This window comes from Lutra lutra, chromosome 12, assembly GCF_902655055.1.
Source record: "Lutra lutra chromosome 12, mLutLut1.2, whole genome shotgun sequence".
NCBI classification, from domain to species: Eukaryota; Metazoa; Chordata; class Mammalia; order Carnivora; family Mustelidae; genus Lutra; species Lutra lutra.
This window is the reverse complement of record NC_062289.1, coordinates 2,490,799-2,510,337: the sequence shown is the minus strand read 5'-3', so window position 1 is coordinate 2,510,337 and position 19,539 is coordinate 2,490,799. Positions and strand designations below refer to the sequence as shown.

Here is a 19,539-nt window from a genome sequence, read left to right as displayed (position 1 = left end):
CCCGTATGACCAGGGGGAGGGGAGCTTCTCATGTACAGGGAGTTGGGTGGGGGAAGTAACTTAAAAGGTGTCTGCCGAGAAGCCTCGCATGGGAGTTACTGGCACAGTGATGGGAGCAGGGAGGTTGGGGGCCAGGCCCAGGTCCTGGCGGGCAGCTGTGCCGTCCCGGGGGAAGGAGGAGCAGCCCATGGGAAGCTGACCGTGAAAGTCCTCCTCTTCATGTTCCAGGGGATGTGAGGTGATTCCAAAGGCTCAGGTGTGTTTGTCCGGAATTGCATATTTAATTTGAGCTTGATGAAGACGTGTTATTACGTAGTCAACCTGAAGGGTTCTTCCTTTACCTAAAGCATGTCAAGCCTGAAATACTTAAGTTAGCAGTTTTGCTATCCACAGATAACCCTTTAATAACATTTCTATGAAAATGCTGACTTGCTTTTAAAACAAAAGATCGTGTTAGAGTCATGTGTTTTGAGTTTACTGCAGTAGTTAGGACGCAGTCTCCACGCTGAACAACAAGGGCTTGAGTGTCCCGATTAACCTACACTTGGGACATAGTTTCTTTAGGTTCCATGCCAACAGACATAGGAATCCATTAAAAATTGGTTCTAGAGCCAAAGGAAATAACTGTGATGCACAGATCATCCTTATGTTGGAAAATACCTGTCTTCCATTAACTTTGTGTTTCCCAATGGACTTTTTTCTAACACAGTTAAGATAGCTTTTAGTGGCAACGCTGGACTCTATACTTGAACTCCTCAAAATTTTCGTCTTCTGGGGAAAGCAGATGCTTTTTGACGTTTAACTTTTTTAGTAGCATTAACAGTGAATTATTCCTGATTTTCTTTTGGTTTGTAGGTCTTATCCAGCCCATTCCAAGAAACCAGTTTTTTCAAAGTTATTTTAATAATAATTTTGTAAACGAAGCAGATAGACCGTACAAGTGTTTTTACTGTCATCGTGCATATAAAAAATCTTGCCACCTTAAACAACACATCAGGTAAGGTAACAGATTTGGAAATGGAAATGTAGAGGAAATGCAGTGATGTCGGGAGCCGGTGATGTGGAGAGGTAGTGAGGAGGGTAGTGTCAGCTTTGGGTATTTAAAATGTTGCACTTGACCCCAAAATATTTATCGGTGATGGATATCTTCATTTTTAGTGCCTCAACTAAAGTATGTGGCCCCGAAATTGTCTCTGAGTTTCATTGGCACTCCTTTACATTTCAGCGTTTGCAACATCTAGGACATGCCAGACAGTACTTGGTCTGTCGTGTTACAATTACAAACTTGAGCAGATTTTCACGTGTGTTGATCTGTGTTTAGACTAATGCTTGGTGCTAGCAACAGTGAAGTGAGGAGGGACGGACGAGGGACGGGGAAATGTCATGCCGATGTGTAGCGCTTAGGGGCCTTCGCTCTGTGCCTCCTGTGTGGCCTCGGGCAAGTCACCCGAGCTCTCTGGATTTCGGGTTTCTCAGTGCTTAGCTTTAAAAAGTGGTGCTCAAGTGAAAAAATGTATGAGCGATCTCTAGAGTATAAAGCGTTGTAAAGTTGTAAGAAGCTTATTCATGAAAATTTTTATTCTTTTTAGATCACATACAGGTGAAAAGCCTTTTAAATGTTCTCAGTGTGGAAGAGGCTTTGTTTCTGCAGGAGTGCTCAAAGCACACGTCCGAACGCACACTGGACTAAAATCTTTCAAGTGTCTGATATGTAATGGAGCTTTCACTACTGGTGGGAGCTTACGGCGACATATGGGTATCCATAATGACCTTCGTCCCTATATGTGTCCCTATTGCCAGAAAACATTTAAGACCTCACTAAATTGCAAAAAGCACATGAAAACCCATAGGTAGGTATGATTCTGATGGTCACTTTTTAGTAATCTCTAACTCCCAGATAGTGGTGGAGGGTGTTTTTAAGAAATAATTGTCTTTGATTCCTGTAGTATTATGTGGAGCTTCAGGTGTACGGGCTGAAGAAACTTTGATCATTGTCTGAGGCTCTGTGAAGAGCCACGACTGAAACGTTAATGCTTTTATTTTTAATGGGATATTGAGGTAGTCTATGTTGGGCCAAATGCTGTGTGTGAGCTCTCTAAAAACAGGCAGTAGTAGCTACCACGCCCCCTAGACTGTGGCTGATGCTGTCATCCCGTCAGGACGGCAGAGGGGAGAACCGTCGTCAGCCAGCCCGGTGACCGCTGGGCGTGTTGTCCGTGGATCTGCACGGTCACAGTTCTGTGTTGCTGACTTAAAAGGAACAAATGTTTTCGTTACCACGTAAATCCATCATTTGTGCTTGGTTAAAGGGCTGTCCCATCTCCAGATGGAGGCGAGCCAAGAGGCCCTCGCAGCAACGCCTTTCCGGCTGTGTCTGGAGCTCCCTCCCGGGTGTTTGTGGGACGCCACAGTGGTCTGTGTGGTAGTGAAAGCCTGGATAAGGTCACCACACCCCGGGAGACTTTGAAAGGAAGAGTCACTAGGTCCACCGTCAAAGAATATTAACCTTCTGCTCCAGAACACTGACTTCCAGGCACTGCTGTAACCCAGGTATCTCTGCCTGGTGTTACCGACCAAACCACACCCGGGAGTGGCAGGATGAGCTACCACTGGACAGGCTTTGGTGGTGTCCCTCCGGGTGCCCAAGCGCATGGATGCCTAAGCACGTAGGACAAAGAATTGTCTTCTTTGATTTTAGCTGATTACTTAGCTGAGGAGTTTAAGTGCTGGAATATGCTGGTGTCGGCGTGGGGGCCGCTCGCCAATTCTGCATCCAGCTTATGCTTTCCCGCATCTTACGGAGGAAATGATGGGCTTCACGTGCATTTGAGCTGGGGAGCTCGTGGTGCCTAGATGTTCACGGCCCTGTGCTCATTGCTCGCTGCACCAGGTGCCCGAGAGCCGTACGTGCCGGGAGGGGTAGAGCTTGGACAGGACCTGGCCCGATGGCACACGGAGAAGACTTTTTCTCTGTCCAAAATTCAGGCCTTTTTAAGTCCATGCACCCACCGAGGTGGTGTGGGACTGCCCCCACAGGCCTTGTTGATGGACTTGACAGCCAGAAGAAGAACTTCTGGCCAGGGCACCAGCTGGTTTTGGCTGGGCCGCCTGTGAGACGGAGTGTTACTGGCCACTGCTTGTCACGGCGTATGCTGAGGGACACATGGCATAGTTACTCTAGGAGACAAGTGTGTGACTTGAGGTGACAGCGTAAATACTGGTGGGTCTGGCATGTTGCAGAGCTGGTGGTCTCCTCCTACAGAGCGGATGGACTATGGTCCCATCTGTAGGCAGCGGGGAGCACCCCTGTTCCGTCCCTTCTTTGGAAGGGCTGGGAATCCCTAAAATACCATACATACTGATATTACAAATAAGCACAAAAGGTAAAAGTATAGAAAGTAGTGAAAGTATAGAAAGTAGTAGCAGTGCAGAGAAGTTACCATGCAAGGCGCCCTTGCTGCCCTGTGGGGGGCTGTGGGAAGCCCAGGGTGATGGGCACTGCTGACTCCAGGGGACACCGTGTCCGTGTTCATACCTAGTGTTTCTACTACATTTGTCCCCCTTCCTCAGTAAAAGTAGCTGAGAGGTGACTGTTTCTGATACTAGAAAATGAAGACGAAAGCTTTTGTTTGGAATTAAGAATGGCGTTCTAGGTGGGCAGATTTGTAAGGTTCTGGAATCAGGCGAGTGGTGGAGTGTGTTTGCCTCTGACCCCAGTGCCATAGAGCGGGTCCGACCGGCCATGCCCCCTCCTGAGCAGCATGTTCGTCAGGTAATTGTGGGAGCTGCTTTGTTTAGGTTCTTTGACTCATTCACTGAATTCACTGTTTACTTTTCTCTTTGAAATATGAATTGTCAACCTTGATGGAAATGTCCTGGATGCATTTGCTGTATGCAAAAGCGATACTGACGCGGACATGCTTTCGCAGAAAATAGGAACAGCCACGTGCATGCCTCCTGGTCTGTGTTCTGTCACCCAGTAGATCATGGCTCAGATGAGGGGTCTGTGGCCTCAGACTGTGAGGGACAGCAGGTCGCAGGACTCTGTCCCGGTCTGCGCTCCACATTTGTTTATGATACTGAAATCGGTCCGTAGAGGCTCTGTCTTATTTTGCTCAGTTCTTTTTCACTTTAACTCATTGCAGGATGAGTTTTAATTTTAATTCTGACCTGGGACAGTTTTACTTTGAGACATACAGTGTCTTTTTAATTTTCTTTTTACGTCTTAAGTATTCTGGCGCGTGCTGTCCTTCACCCTCCCTTTGCTGCTTTCGTGCCCCTCCGTCCGTGAAAGCGCGCAGAGTCAAGGGAACTTGATTTTTCTTCAGAATTGTTAATAGCGTTTCATTTCAACTGGATTGCCGCCCCGGCTCCAAAATGAAATGCTTTTCTGGAATGTTGTCTAATGATGGGCGGCTGGCACCACAGTTCTTCGTGGACGTGGGTTTTGACAGCACCTAACCGTGCGGGTTGTCGTTGATGTTTTGAAGATACGAGCTCGCCCAGCAGCTCCAGCAGCACCAGCAAGCCGCCTCGCTGGACGACGGCACCGGGGACCAGCCGAGCGTGCACGTCTCGACGCACATGCAGGTGGGGATGGAGAGCGAGCAGCTGCGGGAGGCGGCCGGCCCCGCCCACCCCGAGGCCCTGCTGGACCTGGACCCGCAGCAGGTGGTGCGCCCGGAGGACGCGGGCCTGGGTCAGCCGCTGACGCACCAGCCCCTGGAAGCTGACGAAGGCAAATATCTCTCCAGTCCTAGCTCTAGAACAGTCCGCGCGGCTATGCAGCCGATTATGCTCACGCCGGTCTGTCTGGGTGTCTCTCGTCTGACTGTCTGAGTCCCCATTGGTTGTGTGTCCACCTGAGAGGGAGTTTGCTGGGATGGGGAGTTACAGACACAGGACCTCCTGCACGTCCTATGTCGAGAATAGCTTCCGTTCCAGCCAGCCTCCGTCTGTCGGTAACCGCGCCGGGCGGGGCTGCGCCAGTGTGCCCGGCCCACACCATCCAGCCGCTGCTGTCCTCGTCGGCGGAGTTTGGCTGCAGAGGTGCCCGTCCCACTGTAGACAGTGAGCGTGGGGACCCAGCTGAGGCGCATCCACGCAGGCCGCCTGTCGCCCCGGGCAGGCCTGCTCACAGACCGTGGGCCGGCCAGCTACAGTCTGCTGGTACAGAAGGCCCACGTGTGCGTAGGCCTGAGCGAGGTTGGGTGCTTTCTGTCCGCTGCGTTGCCTGGAGCGGTGCCCACCCCAGATCGTACTGGATAGCCCTTGAGTGTCCTCGGACTCAGGGCATCTCCCTGGAGAGCATGTCTGAGTTTGAAGCTAGACCGTGAAGTGGGGTGTTCTGGAAGTACAAACATGCCTCTACTCTACCCGGTGTGTGAACTGTGTGTGCATAACTTAGATGCACTGTGCATACTACTTACCTATATATAAAGTTACATATTTATACAAACATATGCAAATACATATTGTAGATGTGAATACGTAAGTGCTTATATGTTTATGGACATATAACTTATAGAATATATAGTTAATAATTTATAAATGTACACACGCATATATATATTGTACTATATATATATGTCTGCCCTACTCTCTTCCGAGTAAGGAGGCTAACTCTTGGAAACTCATGAGCGTCCCCACGTGGGCAGACTGAGTGGGTAACTGCAAGTACCTTGGAAGTGTGTGAATCCCCATCTGTCCTTGTTTCTGTCTCAGACAGGTTCGTGGCTCCGCCGCCCGCCCTCCCGGCACACATGGACCAGTTTGAAGAGCCAGCCCCTCCGCAGCAGTCCTTCGAGCCGGCCGGCCTTTCGCAGGGTCAGTGGCGGGCCCCGCAGGGGCGTCGCGGGGCCATCCCTGGGTCGGGGGCCTTCTACGGCAGGCCCCTCTGCAGTGTTTGGTCTCCAGCCCCATAACCTTCCGCACGGGCTGCATGTGTGTGTGCGCGTGGGCTGTGTGGGGTCTGCTCAGGGTGTCTGAAAAGCCCCTTTGATGACCATTCTGCACGTAGTTTGTGGCCGAGAAACGATGACCGGGTGGAGGTCAGGACGGTGGGGTCACCATGTGGACGGCTCGTCTGTGAGCCTGTGACCAGCCGGGGTGAGTGCTGGGCATGGGCTCCTGCCCACGAGCAGATGTTCTTAGAGCCTACTGCGAGGGCTAACCCCCCACAGAAGGTAGCAGTCTTTATTTGTAAAAGCAGCTTTTTTGGCGTTTTCTTGGCTTGACTATAGTATTTCTTGCCGAGCCTGTGTTTTTTCTGATTTGTTCCAGGCTTTACCGTGACGGACACGTACGGCCAGCAGCCCCCGTTTGCCCCTGTCCAGCAGCTCCAGGACTCCAGCACGCTGGAATCTCAGGCCCTCTCCACCAGCTTCCACCAGCAGAATCTACTGCAGGTCCCCAGCTCTGACGCGATGAATGTCGTGAGTGTCCACGGAAGGGGCGCGTGGCTGTGGTGGGCTTGTTCTGTTCTCGCCTTCTCCATCCTACGCAGGCCTGGCACACCTTGGAGGGTGTGCTCACTTCTCGCGACCACATGACTGCGTCCGCTGGGAGGCTGAGATGCTCACGTACACGTCTTTTCCTGTCAGACGTTATGTTTTACTTAGAGATTTCAGTCCCATGAGGAGGGATTTTACCCTTGGGTTAAAAGTCAGGAAAGTGCTGTGTAATCACGTGTGGAGGGTATCATGTGGCTTTAGTGACACGACCTGAGTGTTTTTATTGGTGGAATCTGAAATGTGGAACCTTACACCTTAGAACGGAAATACAAGGGATGCTGGCATACGAAAAATGAGTATTTAAACACGTGATTTAAAATTTCTACTCAGTCTAGTTGGAGACATTTATGTTTTGGTTTTGGTTTTGATTTTCCCATTTTAGGAGAGTTTTCACGAGTAGGGAAATGATGGGCGCATCGGTTGTTTTCTTTCTTTACGAGCCGCCGTTGGGAGAGAACAGGGCCGGTGCTGGAGCTTCTCCGAGGGATAGGCCCGACCCTCAGTGAACTTTCCAGAGCACTTCTCTTAGCGTAGAAACCACACAATTCTGGTGCTGAAGGCGGGTGGAGTCTCGGCAGTGGCAGCATGCCGTTTCGTGTTGGATGCCCTGCGCCCCAGAGCCCCCCGAGGCTGGCTGCCTGCCCAGTGCTTAGAGTGGAGCGGGACCCTCAGCTTCGCTCACGGATGTCAGGGGAGCAGATGTCGCACATGGGCGGGCTCTCCGCCGTTCAGTCCTGGGCATGTCGTGCGTGCCCTGAAGGTCAGCTTCCCTCTCCAGTGAGCATCCATGTCCTCTCCCGCTGTGGTCACCGGCTCGCTGCACCTGCGTCGGGAAGGTGTGGTACTGACGGGCCCTTGCTCCCGGCGGAGACAACGTGTTTTTTCTCCCCGTGTGTGACAAGCGACGCAGTAGGACCGTGTTCGCTCTCAGTAAGAGGAGAGCGGCTGAGGGGTCACTTACTCAGATCTATAAAAAGTACGGAGAGTTCCGGTTCATGCTTGGCCAAAGTTTGTATTCAAACAAACTAACGGAAAGTAAACAAGTATTTAATGACATTGCTATGAACGAATTTTATTGTCAGTCTAGTCAAATGCTTACAGGGGCTGTTTGGAGTTTCTCCTTTGAACCTGCGCTTGTAAATGGCTTATTCTTAGCTGTTTGTTGTTCTGCCTCTATCTGTAGACATTCAGGTCGTCTGCTTTCTACTTCTGCTAAATTTTAGACCACGCGATTGATCCAGGAGCCGTCCCAGGAGGAACTGGAGCTGCGGACTCAGCGTCCCCGATTCCTGGAGGACGGGGAGGACCAGAGCCGGCGCTCCTACAGGTAGCCGTTCGCACAGACAGCTTGACGCCGCGGGGCGCTGCTAGCCTGGCTGTGCCCGGTGTGTGCGCTCCCTTCCGGGCCTGTGGGATCGGCCTCTCTCAAAAACTGTGAACGGGGCCCCCGTTATCCCCATTTCATTGTGAGGAAAGGATTGGAGACAAAAGAGGTTCCCTTGCTAAGATTTCTGTGGCCAGTTAGGGACAGGACGAGGCTGAGAGTCTGCGGCCTGGACGTTGAGCGTGCTGTGTCGTGGCTTCCCGTTGCCACGTTCTCAGAAGTAACGGACACTCACTGTGCATCTGTTTTTCAAGGTTCCTTGTCGGCTTGAGGCACACGGGGTTGCAGAGATGGTCTCTAAGTCCACCTGCTTGTCCTTCATGCACCTGCGCCTTCAGCGGTACAAGTCACTCGCCCTCCACTGCCTGTGTGTCCCGGGGCACGTGGAGCGCGCTGCACATGGTGACAGGCCCCTGCCCCTGCTCGCTCCGGGGCATGCATGTCCACAGCGAATAAGACCCCCTTAGTCTTACAAAACTGAATACCGCTGTATGCGTCCTATGAGAAACAAAATGAGTACTTTCTTGAGATAGTCCTGGCTTCATAATAGTTTAATGATCTCATTATTTGCTTAAAATACTTTTGAAAATCTAGTAATTTTTTCCAAAGCCATTTAACAAAAAGTACTTTACAGTTACTCCTAAAAAATGGTGAGCTCTCTTACATCAAATAAGCGGTCCTAACTGAGGCTTTTAAAACTGGCTAACTTTGCTAAAGCCATTAAGTGTCTGGTGTCCGAGAGGCGGGGTGACTACGCAGGTCTTGTGCCTTGTGCGAGACCTCCAGCACGTTGAACTGGGGTTCTCATACTGCAGCTTTCCTGCCTTTGGAAGTGTATTTTCCTGGGATCGTCATGAACTTGCAAGTACAAAACTGTGTCAGCGCAGGGGTTCCTAATTTGGGGGGAATCCATGGAGTCTGAGGGAGATACGCACAGATGGGCTCCGGGGTTTCTGAGACTGCCCTCATGTTTTATTCCCACGCGTGTCTGCCCAGTGAGGACGTACTTGCTAGTGCTCAGTTGGGATGCAGTTTTGGTATTTTCAAGTGGGATGGATCTAATATTTTCTCATGATTCCTTTGTGACACCTGTCTGGGTGTCGGTGGACTTACAGGCTTGCGTCCTTCATGCGTTTATTTAGTAATTGTTAAGAGCCCGTGATATGCCAACCATTAGGGCTCTGTTACTGAGCGAAGCAGAGGGAAATCCTCGGTCCTCGGGAGTCTGCGTTCTAGTGGGAAGACGTGAGCGAAATGAGTAAGTGAGGTGCACGGCAGACGGGGGCTTGCTGTGGGCCGTGGGGCCAGAGAGAGCAGGAGGGGTGCCTGGCGCTGTGTGGCAGCTGAGAGGCAGGTGCTGCATCCTGGGGAGTGGCCAGAGGGCAGGACCCACCGTCTGGGCCTTTCTAACAGGTATAGCTGTGAGAGGCGATGACCCGAGCAACTGGAAGGAGGAAATGGCTGACCCTAGGTAGGGGGAGACTCTTGGCAGGGCGGGCTTTGGCGCTAAGGCCGACCGGACTTGGTTTTGTATCCTCAGGGTTGATATTGGAGAAAAGGTGTCATTTTGGCTCGCCTGCCAGGCTGGGATTAGGGGGAGAGGTCCAGCTGGAATTACACGCCCGGGAGCTGTCCGTGTACAGGCTTCTGCTTAAGGCCGTGGGGATGCGTGTTCATCAGAAAGGGAAGGCGCTCCGAGGTTGCGCCGTGGCCACTTACTGGCAGGTGAGGTGGGGGTGGACTGGCCTTCAGGGAGGGTTGCATGTGTGTTGTTGAGGAGACAGTGTGTCACTTTCTTAGGATTGTCACAGAGATCAGGGATCTTCCCCAAGACATTAAGAAACTGGATCCGACAGCCTATAATTTCATTATACTTTTACCGTTTGCCTCACTATGTGATAAAAGTAGAGAATAGCGAAGCTCCCTGACCATGCTTCCTCGGCACTGGGCTCTGAGGGGCTCTGCTGTGGACCCTGCCCTTGGCGGCCGGGGCGTCCCTTCGACTCCCTGGGCGTCCCCTGCACTGTGACGGAGCAGCTGTAGGCCATGAGTCCTCCCAACGTGGCGGCTCCCAGGGAGAGCGTGTCCTCTGTGTTGCATTCTGTGATCTGGGTTGTCCTTGGACACTTGGGGACAAGAGCTGTGTGGTCGGCAGAGTGGACGGGGGGCGACCATGAGGAGAGGGGAAGCAGCATTTCAGAGGCAGAGAAGGGCCTCATCTCCGTGGGCAGAGTCTGGTCCTGCAGTGGGAGCCTGGCTGGGGCCAGGCAGGGACGGTCTTGCTTCGGACTGTCCTCTGAGGGTGGCCGTCTCTCCATGGGACTGCCGTCCGTGTCCTGGCGCTGCTGGTTGGTTTGAGCTCATAGACATGAGCCTCAGAGGGTCTTTCTCAGCAAACTTCACACAGTTGGTTTGACACGCTCCGCTCTGCAGACAGGTGATTTTCTCCTGCTGCTTGTGTGGCCCAGAACCGGTCCCAGCTTTGTGTGCAGCATTCTCTCTCTCAGGTCAGCCCACGAGTGCATCGGCTGCTCTTCTGGTTCCGGGGGTGCCCTCACGAGACCAAGCGTGTGTCACGGAGTGAGATTTCTTTTTTTTTTTTTTTTTTAAAGAATTTATTTATTTGTCATAGAGAGAGAAGCGAGAGTGAGCACAGGCAGACAGAGTGGCAGGCAGAGGCAGAGGGAGAAGCAGGCTCCCTGCCGAGCAAGGAGCCCGATGTGGGACTCGATCCCAGGACGCTGGGATCATGACCTGAGCCGAAGGCAGCTGCTTAACCAACTGAGCCACCCAGGCGTCCCCGGAGTGAGATTTCGAAATGTATTTCCCGTTTGTCAGTTTCCGGTTCGGCGTGGACATTAGCGGGCGCGGGCTGCCCTGTGCAGATAGCTGGCCCCAGAGACGGTGGTTTGGGACACGACTGACGTCCTCCTACAGCTTCAAACTGGGAAATGGAACAGATTTCTGAATCTTGTTTTTAGTTTTTAATAATATGTGAATAAGAAATTTGAAGTACTTTATGATTATTTCATCCTTGGAGTAATGTTAAAATATTCTTTAACTTAGGGGAAGAGGACACTGTACATTTACATGTTATTCAGAACTAGCTAGGAAAATCTGTCAAGTGTTTTATAAAGCTAAAGAGCATATGAATTGGCATTTCCACGTGTCTGGACTCAGGAGTGATTCCGACCGCGAGGCAGCAGGCGGTTTCACAGTGTGTCGTACGACTTAAAGAAGATAGTGTGTACTCAAGTTTTTTCCTGTTAGTTTCTGATTAGTCAGATGAGATAGTAATGCCTCCTGGTATTGCTGTAGGATTTACTGATAAATGAAATAATAAAGTAGGGTTCAGGCTTCAGATGCCCTGGGCAGAACTTGATCTAACAAATTATTGTTGCTGTCATGTCATTTCTTAAATGCTGGAGAGCACACCTTGCGTCTGTGACAGTCATGCCTGGTGGTTCAGTGGTCCTGGTGGACACGTTCTTGCTGCCTCTCTGATGTCCCACCTGTGCCCGTGCTGCGGACTGACGCATGTGCTCTCCATGCTGTTTCTAGGTGTGAGTACTGCAGCAAAGGCTTCAAGAAGTCGAGCCACCTGAAGCAGCACGTGCGGTCCCACACTGGGGAGAAGCCCTACAAGTGCAAGCTCTGTGGACGCGGCTTCGTCTCCTCCGGGGTCCTCAAGTCGCACGAGAAGACACACACAGGTCACTGTCTGCCTCGCGCCGGGGCGTTTGTGGTTTGCAGCGTGGCAGTGGTGGGCTGCGGCTGTCACCCCCGCCTCATTCTAGCACGTGCTGGTCCCAGCCAGAAGCAGGTCTGGACCCGCTAGCGTTCACTCCCTGCGTCCCCTCCAGGCCCGGCCCTGGGCAGCCAGGGGGCTGCTGCCGTCTCCAGAAGCGCATATTTCCGACATTCCGTCCACCTGCAAACGTGCGGATCCGGCTTCCTTTACGGAGCGCGTGTCCAGGGCTGCCTGCTCTGGAGGCAGCACACCGCCCCTTGGTGGAGCAGGGTGGTGTTCCGTGGTGTGGAGGAACCCCGGACCCTCTTCCCTTCCTCCTCGTCCGCTCTGCGGCATTGGAGTGGTTCCCGTCTCTGGGCGCAGGGGGATCCTCCTGCTGTGAACACGTGTGTGCAGCTTGCCGGACGTGTTCCCATTTCTCTCTTTGCGACTGGAGTGGCTTGGTCCCGGGGTGACTGTTCAAACCTTTGAGTTGATCAGACTCTTTTCCTAAGTGGTTGCCATGTTGTATGTGTCCACCAGCGGTGGGCGGGGGCACCCACGTCACACTCTGGTCAGCTCTTGGCCTTGTTGGTCCCTTCTACCGCGACCATCCCTGGGAGACAGCACCGGTGTCCGCTCGTGGGGTTCACGTGCCTTTCTCTAGCGGCCGAGGACACGGGGCCTCCTTCACGTGCGTGTGGAGAAGCAGCTCCTCTAATCCTGTGTCATTTCTAAATAAGATTGTTTGAAATCTTATCGTTGAGTTGTTTAAAGAGTTTTTAATATATTCTTTATCAGAAATATGATTTGCAGTTAAATATGTTTTTAATATGTTACTTTTATCTGTTTAATAAACTCAGAGTATTTATTCCCTGTATTAATGTATGTAAGATCCGTGTGTCTGTGTAAGGCTGTATTTGAAAATAAAAACATATCACAGAACAAGGGCAGGCTCTGTAGGGTTGGTCACAGCTGGTAGTCACAGGCCCTGGGAGGCCAGGCGGAAGGCAGGTCCAGCGAGGGCCGGTTGGAAGGCCCTGCTAGGGAGTCCGTGCTCCCCGCAGCAGAGAGGAGCCTGTGCGACTTGGACAAGGAGCCGTGGCCGGTCAGCGAGGTGCTTAGACAGTCGGGGTGTCCTCTGTGTCTTCAGTCCAGAGCAGAGACGGCCTTCCCGGAGGGCCGGATTGGGAAGTGCAGCTGCACACCGGTGTTGGGGGTGGTTCCCATGTCAGCGGCCGTGGGGATGGTGAGTGGATTTGAGAAAACCTTCTAGGGCATAATGCACGACTTGTCACGCACTGGACTGTCAAAGACAGGGGCAAAGCGGGGCAGAGAGAACTTGGGGTTTGTTTAGAGCAGGGCTTTAATTCCACGAGCGGGTTAGTCGTAAGACCCGCTGCGTCCACTTCCCAGAAGAAGCCTGGGGTCGATAAATGGTCTTTGGTTTTGTGGCTCATCGGACGTATCCTTGTTTGCTTCCAACGACTTACGATGTTCCGGCAATGAGACGCGGTTACTGACCGTGTGTCCGTCCTCACAGGGGTCAAGGCGTTCAGCTGCAGCGTGTGCAACGCGTCGTTCACCACCAACGGCAGCCTCACCCGGCACATGGCCACGCACGTGAGCATGAAGCCCTACAAGTGCCCGTTCTGCGATCAGGGCTTCCGCGCCGCGGCACACTGGAAGAAACACATGAAGAGGCACCAGGCTGTCCCATCTGCGGTGGCAGCTGCGGGGGAGGCGGACGGACCAGGTACGGCCCGCCTTGGTTTGACACTCCGACACGTTGCGTGGCAGGTCGTGGTGAAAACTAGCTGCTTTCCCAACTGTGACCGCAGGCCGTGCTCTCGGGAAATGGTGCAGCGGGGACAGAGCAGGGACCCGTCTCGCCGGTCGCCACCCTGGCCGGCCGCTGCAGCCGTGCAGACACGCCTGGAGGCCGACACGATAATTTGTTGACAGGCAGGGACTCGGGCTGCCTGGCTGCCCGTGCTGGTGGAGGTCCCCTCAGTTTTCCCTCCGCTGGCATCTGTCGTGGGCGTGGGCTCCAGGGGCTCTGGGGAAGCCCATCGTGCTCCGTTACATCATTCCCACTGGGTGGACGTGGGCCTTCTGTCTGGCCTGTCCCGGAGCCGGTGAGGGCCAGCCGTTAGGGAAGGCTGCGCCCCTGCACCGGCCGGGGGGTGCGTGGCAGTGTCTCGGCCGGCTCGGTCAGATGCGCTGGGAGCACCCCCACCCCCTGGTAAGGGCAGTCCTCCCTTAGACAGAGGCGACCTCCCTCTAGCACATCCCACGGGTGAGATGCCAGGATTAGGAACGTGCCGTTGTCTGTGTGGACCATGCAGCATTTGAGTCCCCCACTGGTGGCCCGTCCCGCCGGGGGTCTGTCCCTAGCATGAGGCCTGACTGTGTGCACACAGTTGGTGTGTGATGTGTGTGGACTGAGTGGGATGAGGCAAGGGTGTGAGCGTCAGGCTGGCGCACTCGCAGCCGTCAGAAGGCTGGCGGCTTGCTAGCTTCTGTCCCGGGCTGTTCACCCCCATGTGCTCTGTGCTCGCCCCGGCCTCAAGGTCACGGCTGTCTCCTGGGGTGCTCGGCGACGTGATAGCCCTGTAGCTTGTTCTTACATTGTGGGGAAAATGTCTTTAAAACGTGCCTGACCTGCCCGCAGATGGGGACAGCTTGGGCTTCCCTGCAGAGCGGCGGCCCTCGTGGACTCCCCGTAGGTGTTTCTGGCTTCTTGGGCTGTGTCAGGACAGAGCGCCTCCTCTTCAGCCTCGTCCTTCCTCGTGAAGCCTTTATTTCCCCTTTGTCCCGTGGTGAGTGAAGTGCCGGCAGGAAACGGCAGCTGCCCTCAGTGATCAGAGCATGGGTCGCAGCTGCCGTGCCGGAGCCCCGTGGTGCCGAGCGCCGTCACGAGATGCCGTGGTCTCCCGCGGGAGGGCCCCTCACGTCGTCGCAGCTCTGACCGCGGGTCGGCTGGGGGCTCCCGTGGTGGTCTTGCCCTGGGCTGTGCAGGTGGGAGCCCCCGTAGTCTGTCGCGGTGTTTTCCCCTCTGGGGTCACCGAGGAAGAGCTGCCGTGGCCCTAGCATCACGTCGTAAGGTTGATGTCTGTCTCGTGTGTGAGCCCGTGTGGCCTGACGCCGTGGGCTTCTGTCCCTGCGTATTGTCCTCCGTTTTACTGCCCTTTGCCCTCTCGTGGCCCCTCCGCATAGATTGGGTTCTTGGACTTTCTCCCCATATTTTATTATCTGTGTCGGTGGGGCCATGTGCCCCACGGCCCCAAATCTTCCCAGATGTTATTCTCTCCTCCGCAGTCCACCTTCCCTCTCCCCACCGGCCCCTCTCTTTTTTTTTTTTTTTTTTTAAGACTTTATTTATTTATCTGACAGAGATCACAAGTAGGCAGAGAGGCAGGCAGAGAGAGAGGAGGAAGCAGGCTCCCCGCTGAGCAGAGAGACCGATGCGGGGCTCGATCCCAAGACCCTGAGATTGTGACCTGAGCCGAAGGCAGAGGCTTTAACCCACTGAGCCACCCAGGCGCCCCTCTTTCCTTCTTTCCTTCTTTCCCTCCCTCTTGTCGTTCTCCCTTTATCCTAACAGAAACATCCCAGTAGCTCTCGTCCCTAGTGTGCTGCTGCCCACTGTCCATTGGCCCCTTAGTGCTTCTGTTGAGGTTTTCTCTTCTGTTTTCTTGCTGTCTGTGCCGCTCTGCCGTCCCGCTCCCAGCCGGCTTCTTTTCCTTCTGTTGGATTTAATAGCACCTTCTCCTTGTTCCTAATCGGTGTAAATGCATCCTTACGTCCCACTGAGAGTATATCTAAATGTCTGTATTTTAAGGGTTTTCTTGATAATTAGGCTTTTTTGTAAATTTTCCACTTCAGTCTTCTGTCTCAGGCTTTTGGTTTCCTTTATGTGATAATTCAGTTTTTGCCCATAGTGTCTGTATTTATGGATGCTGGGGACTGGTGATTTTGGGGCTCTCTGCCGGGCCGCTCCTCAGTCTGGTGCTGTCGTGACAAGGTGACCAAGGTGTACTGCTCCCTTCTGGGGACCCAGCTTGGTTTCCCCGTGGACTAGTGGTGGACACTCTTCCATCCCGAGTAGAGTGTCACTGAGTAACCCACTTTAAACCCTACAGACTTGTTTGGTTGCATTTTACTTGTTTTGTGAAAACTTCATTTTTCATTAGGATCGGATCCTTTTCCTGTATTTTGTGTAGATGTGTGTCTGGAGGAGGAGGAGGAGAACTCTGACAGAAGTGCCTCTCGCAAGGCTCGTCCCGAGGTCATCACATTCACGGAGGAGGAGACGGCGCAGTTGGCCAAGATCCGGCCGCAGGAAAGCGCCACCGTCTCAGAGCAGGTCCTGGTGCAGTCCGCGGCCGAGAAGGACCGCATCAGCGAGATGAAGGACCGGCAGGCCGAGCTGGAGGCCGAGCCCAAGTTCGCCAACTGCTGCTCCTACTGCCCCAAGAGCTTCAAGAAGCCCAGCGACCTGGTGAGGTGAGGCGGCCGCGCCGTTCTCGGCATCCGCAGATGGCATCCGTGGGCGCCTCCGTCACCTCCGCGAGGCTGGGGAGGTCCGTGTTTGAAGCGGGTGCCTCCCTGGAGGCCGGCATTGATCCGGGGGCTTCTGTTCAGGCTCCTTGGGCATGTGGGTGGGAACGCGGTGCTCTGTGCATGGCTCGTGGGCACTTCTGAACGGTCCTGGTGTCAGCAGCGTCCCTTTCTCCGTGGGTTTGGTTACTTCCCCGAGGTCACCACAGTCCCTGAGGGGGCCATCCTCCTCCTGACCTTTGTCACAGGGTCGTGGTAGCCTAACCCACGTCGGTGCGGGAAGGTGAGAGGGCAGCCCGTTGCGTACGCTGACAGGGAAAGTGTGCATTCGCGGGACGTTTTTCACGCTGTGCTGTTACGCTCATTCTACTTAATCAGCAGCATCGTAGTTGAACTCTTAACTGTGCCTACTTTAGAAATTCAGCCTTTCAGTACACATGCGTGCAGGTCAAACAGCATACGTGGGGTTTGGTATGTCCACACTCAGGCATCCCCTGGGGGTCTCAGATCTTGTGGATGGGGTGGGCTACTGTAGGTAAAAGAGAAAGAAAATGAATTCTTTATTGAGGACAACGCGGTGCTAAGCTGTGTGGGCTTGCAGACCCCGTCAGGGACCCGCTGCCCCCGAGTGCTGGTCCATGTGGGGAGTGAGGACACAGACTCATTCTGGGTGAACAGTGATGGTGTCATGAGGCAGCCTGTGATTAGGGCCAGTCAGCCTGATAGCAGCAACTAGCATGAGGTCAAGTCCAGTAGGACGGTGAGGAGCTGGAGCCCAGGACACTGAGCTGTGGGGAGGCACAGCCTAGGGTGAAGAGGTGGGACGTAGTGCGTCGTCCTGCAGCACCACATGGGGCTCTGAGTGTTTGCTCTAGGAGGGAGCTGATGGGTGAAGGTGTAGGGCAGTCCAGCGCAAGGAGGGGCACATGGGACTTTGAGGTGGGTGATGGAGCAGGCTGCTCTCAGGACCCTCCACGCGGGGGTGGGGGGTGGGGGGAAACAGAGGCTGGTGGCAGAGTGGCTCGTGGGTTGGCAGTGTGTGTCCAGTGAGCATAGAAGGTGACGGCTAGCCTGCCCTCTGCTTCCCACGTGGGGTGGGAGGTATGCCAGTGAGGGTGATGGAGAGGTGGGTGAGGGGGATTAGGGTGAGCCCACAGGGAGCTGGCAGTGTCCCTTCTGGGCTCCCCCAGACGTGAAGAGTGCCATCAAGGCTGGGGAGTTAGACAGCAAAGCGTACAGCGAGGAGAGCGCCAGGCGCCGTTGTGAAGGAGTTGGAGTGCTTTGTAGGTAGGCGTGCGGCCTGGTAGGGACGCCAGGAGGGGAGCACCCAGGGCAGCTGGTGGGGATAGCCGGTTACCAAGAGGGACTGGTGGGAATCCCAGATGAGAATGTCCTGGGGGCCAGGGCCGCCTGTGTGCAGATGGTGGGGACAAAGCTGTGGGGATCCACGCACCATGTTGGACCCCTGCCAGGAGAGGGGCCTGTGGGCGGTGCCCAGGGTAGCCCGCTGGGATGCAGGGTCAAGGTGAGAAACCGCTCCGTCGTCACACATACGAATGTGTCTGCGTCACGACATGGAGTGCAGGACGGCCTCACGGCTAACTGAGCCTCGTTCTGTCCCGCATCTGAACATTGTGGGGAGCTCAGCCTGTCCCGTTAGCTGCCGGGCGGAGAGCATAGCAGAGCAAAACAGAACAGAAGCAGAGCACGGGAGGCCGTCAGGTGAGAAACAGCCCTTTCTGCTCCCCACACACAGCCCCGCAGCAGTTTCCTGGATGTGGTTTGGGAAATGTCCACATATTACGTCAACATTAAGTTCTGTGATTTTATTTTTTGACTAATTTTTACCTATCATTGGGTCTTAGACGCCTTTGTCGGTACCTGCACTCCCATTACTTTCCTGTTAATGGTGAGGTAGTGTTATGTTTTGGGGGAATACCAAAATTTATCCCATAACACCCTAGTATGAGCATTTAGCTCTCCCACGTTCGATGACTACATGAGCATTGCACAAGTATTGCACGAGCACTGCATGAATACTGCATGAGTACTGAGTGAGCACTATACAAGTACCACACGAGTACTGTGCAAGACTACACTAGTACCGCATGAGTACCGCAGAGCACTGTATGAGCACTGCGTGAGCATCACGTGAGCACCACAGAGTACCATACACGCACCGTGTGAGCACTGCAGAGTACTATACGAGCACCACACGAGTATCATGGAGCACTACACGAGCACTGCAGAGTCCTGTACGAGCACCGCATGAGCGCTACACGAGCACTGCAGAGTCCTATACAAGTATTGCATGAATACTGTGTGAGCGCTACAGAGTACTATATGAGCATGGCCCAAGTACCACAGAGCATGTACGAGTACTGCAGAGTCCTATCCAAGCACTGCACAAGCGCTATATGAGTACAGCAGAGTACTATTTAAGTACTGTGTGAACACTGTAGGGTACTATACGAGCACCGCACGAGTACCACAGAACACTTTCCTAGTACTGCACAGTCCTGTACGAGCACCACATGAGCACTATATGAGTACTGCAGAGTAATATACAAGTACTGCACAAGCACCGCATGAGCACTGCAGGTTACTATACGAGCCCCACATGAGTACCACAGAACACTTTCCTAGTACTGCACAGTCCTATACGAGCACCACATGAGCCCTCTATGAGTACAGCAGAGTACTATATGAGTATTGCACGAACACTGCCTGTTCACCGTAGCATACTATACGAGCACGGCAGGCTACTATATGAGCACCACCCGAGTACCACAGAGCACTATACAGGTGTATCAGAGTCCTGTATGAGCACTGCACGAGCACTATATGAATACAGCAGAGTACTGTCCCAAGTACTGCATCAACACTCCGTGAGCACTGCAGGGTACTATATGAGCACTGCACAAGTACCACAGAGCACTATACAAGTGCTACAGAGTACTATACGAGCACCACATGAGCACTATGTGAGTGCTGCAGAGTTCTGTACAAGTACTGCATGAGCATTGTACGAGTCCAGCAGAGTACTCTACAAGTACTGCATGAGCATCACGTGAGCACTGCAGGGCTCTATATGAGCACCGCCTGAGTACCACAGAGCACTATTTGAGTACTTCAGAGTACTATATAGTACTGCATGAGCACTGCACGAGCACCAGAGGGTACTATACAAGCACTGCCCGAGCACCGCACGAGCAGTGTACGAGTACTGCAGTGTCCTATGTTAGTACCGCGTGAGCACCACAGAGCACTATGCGAGCACCGCACCAGCACCGCGCCGAGTGTGCGTCCCTGTGTACTTGTGTGCGTGGGGGGCTGGTGCTGACATGCTG

General features: G+C 53.6%; 1 protein-coding gene across 9 annotated transcripts in view; it reads left to right on the top strand.

The window, feature by feature from the left end:
• ZNF236 (zinc finger protein 236) overlaps window positions 1-19,539 on the top strand; it is a 106,742-nt gene that overhangs the window by 56,140 nt on the left and 31,063 nt on the right. For 8 of the 9 annotated variants that reach the window (XR_007122003.1, XR_007122002.1, XM_047698265.1 and 5 more), the window contains exons 12-20: window positions 856-997; window positions 1,590-1,850; window positions 4,491-4,738; window positions 5,725-5,826; window positions 6,283-6,434; window positions 7,736-7,839; window positions 11,458-11,609; window positions 13,170-13,382; window positions 15,853-16,135. Coding sequence is in view for 7 of the 9 variants with exons in the window: in XM_047698265.1 (XP_047554221.1) it covers window positions 856-997; window positions 1,590-1,850; window positions 4,491-4,738; window positions 5,725-5,826; window positions 6,283-6,434; window positions 7,736-7,839; window positions 11,458-11,609; window positions 13,170-13,382; window positions 15,853-16,135 (1,657 nt within the window). In the remaining 2 variants the exon portion in view is untranslated. The remainder of the gene's footprint in view (window positions 1-855; window positions 998-1,589; window positions 1,851-4,490; window positions 4,739-5,724; window positions 5,827-6,282; window positions 6,435-7,735; window positions 7,840-11,457; window positions 11,610-13,169; window positions 13,383-15,852; window positions 16,136-19,539) is intronic. The other variant, XM_047698270.1, reaches the window with a different exon arrangement.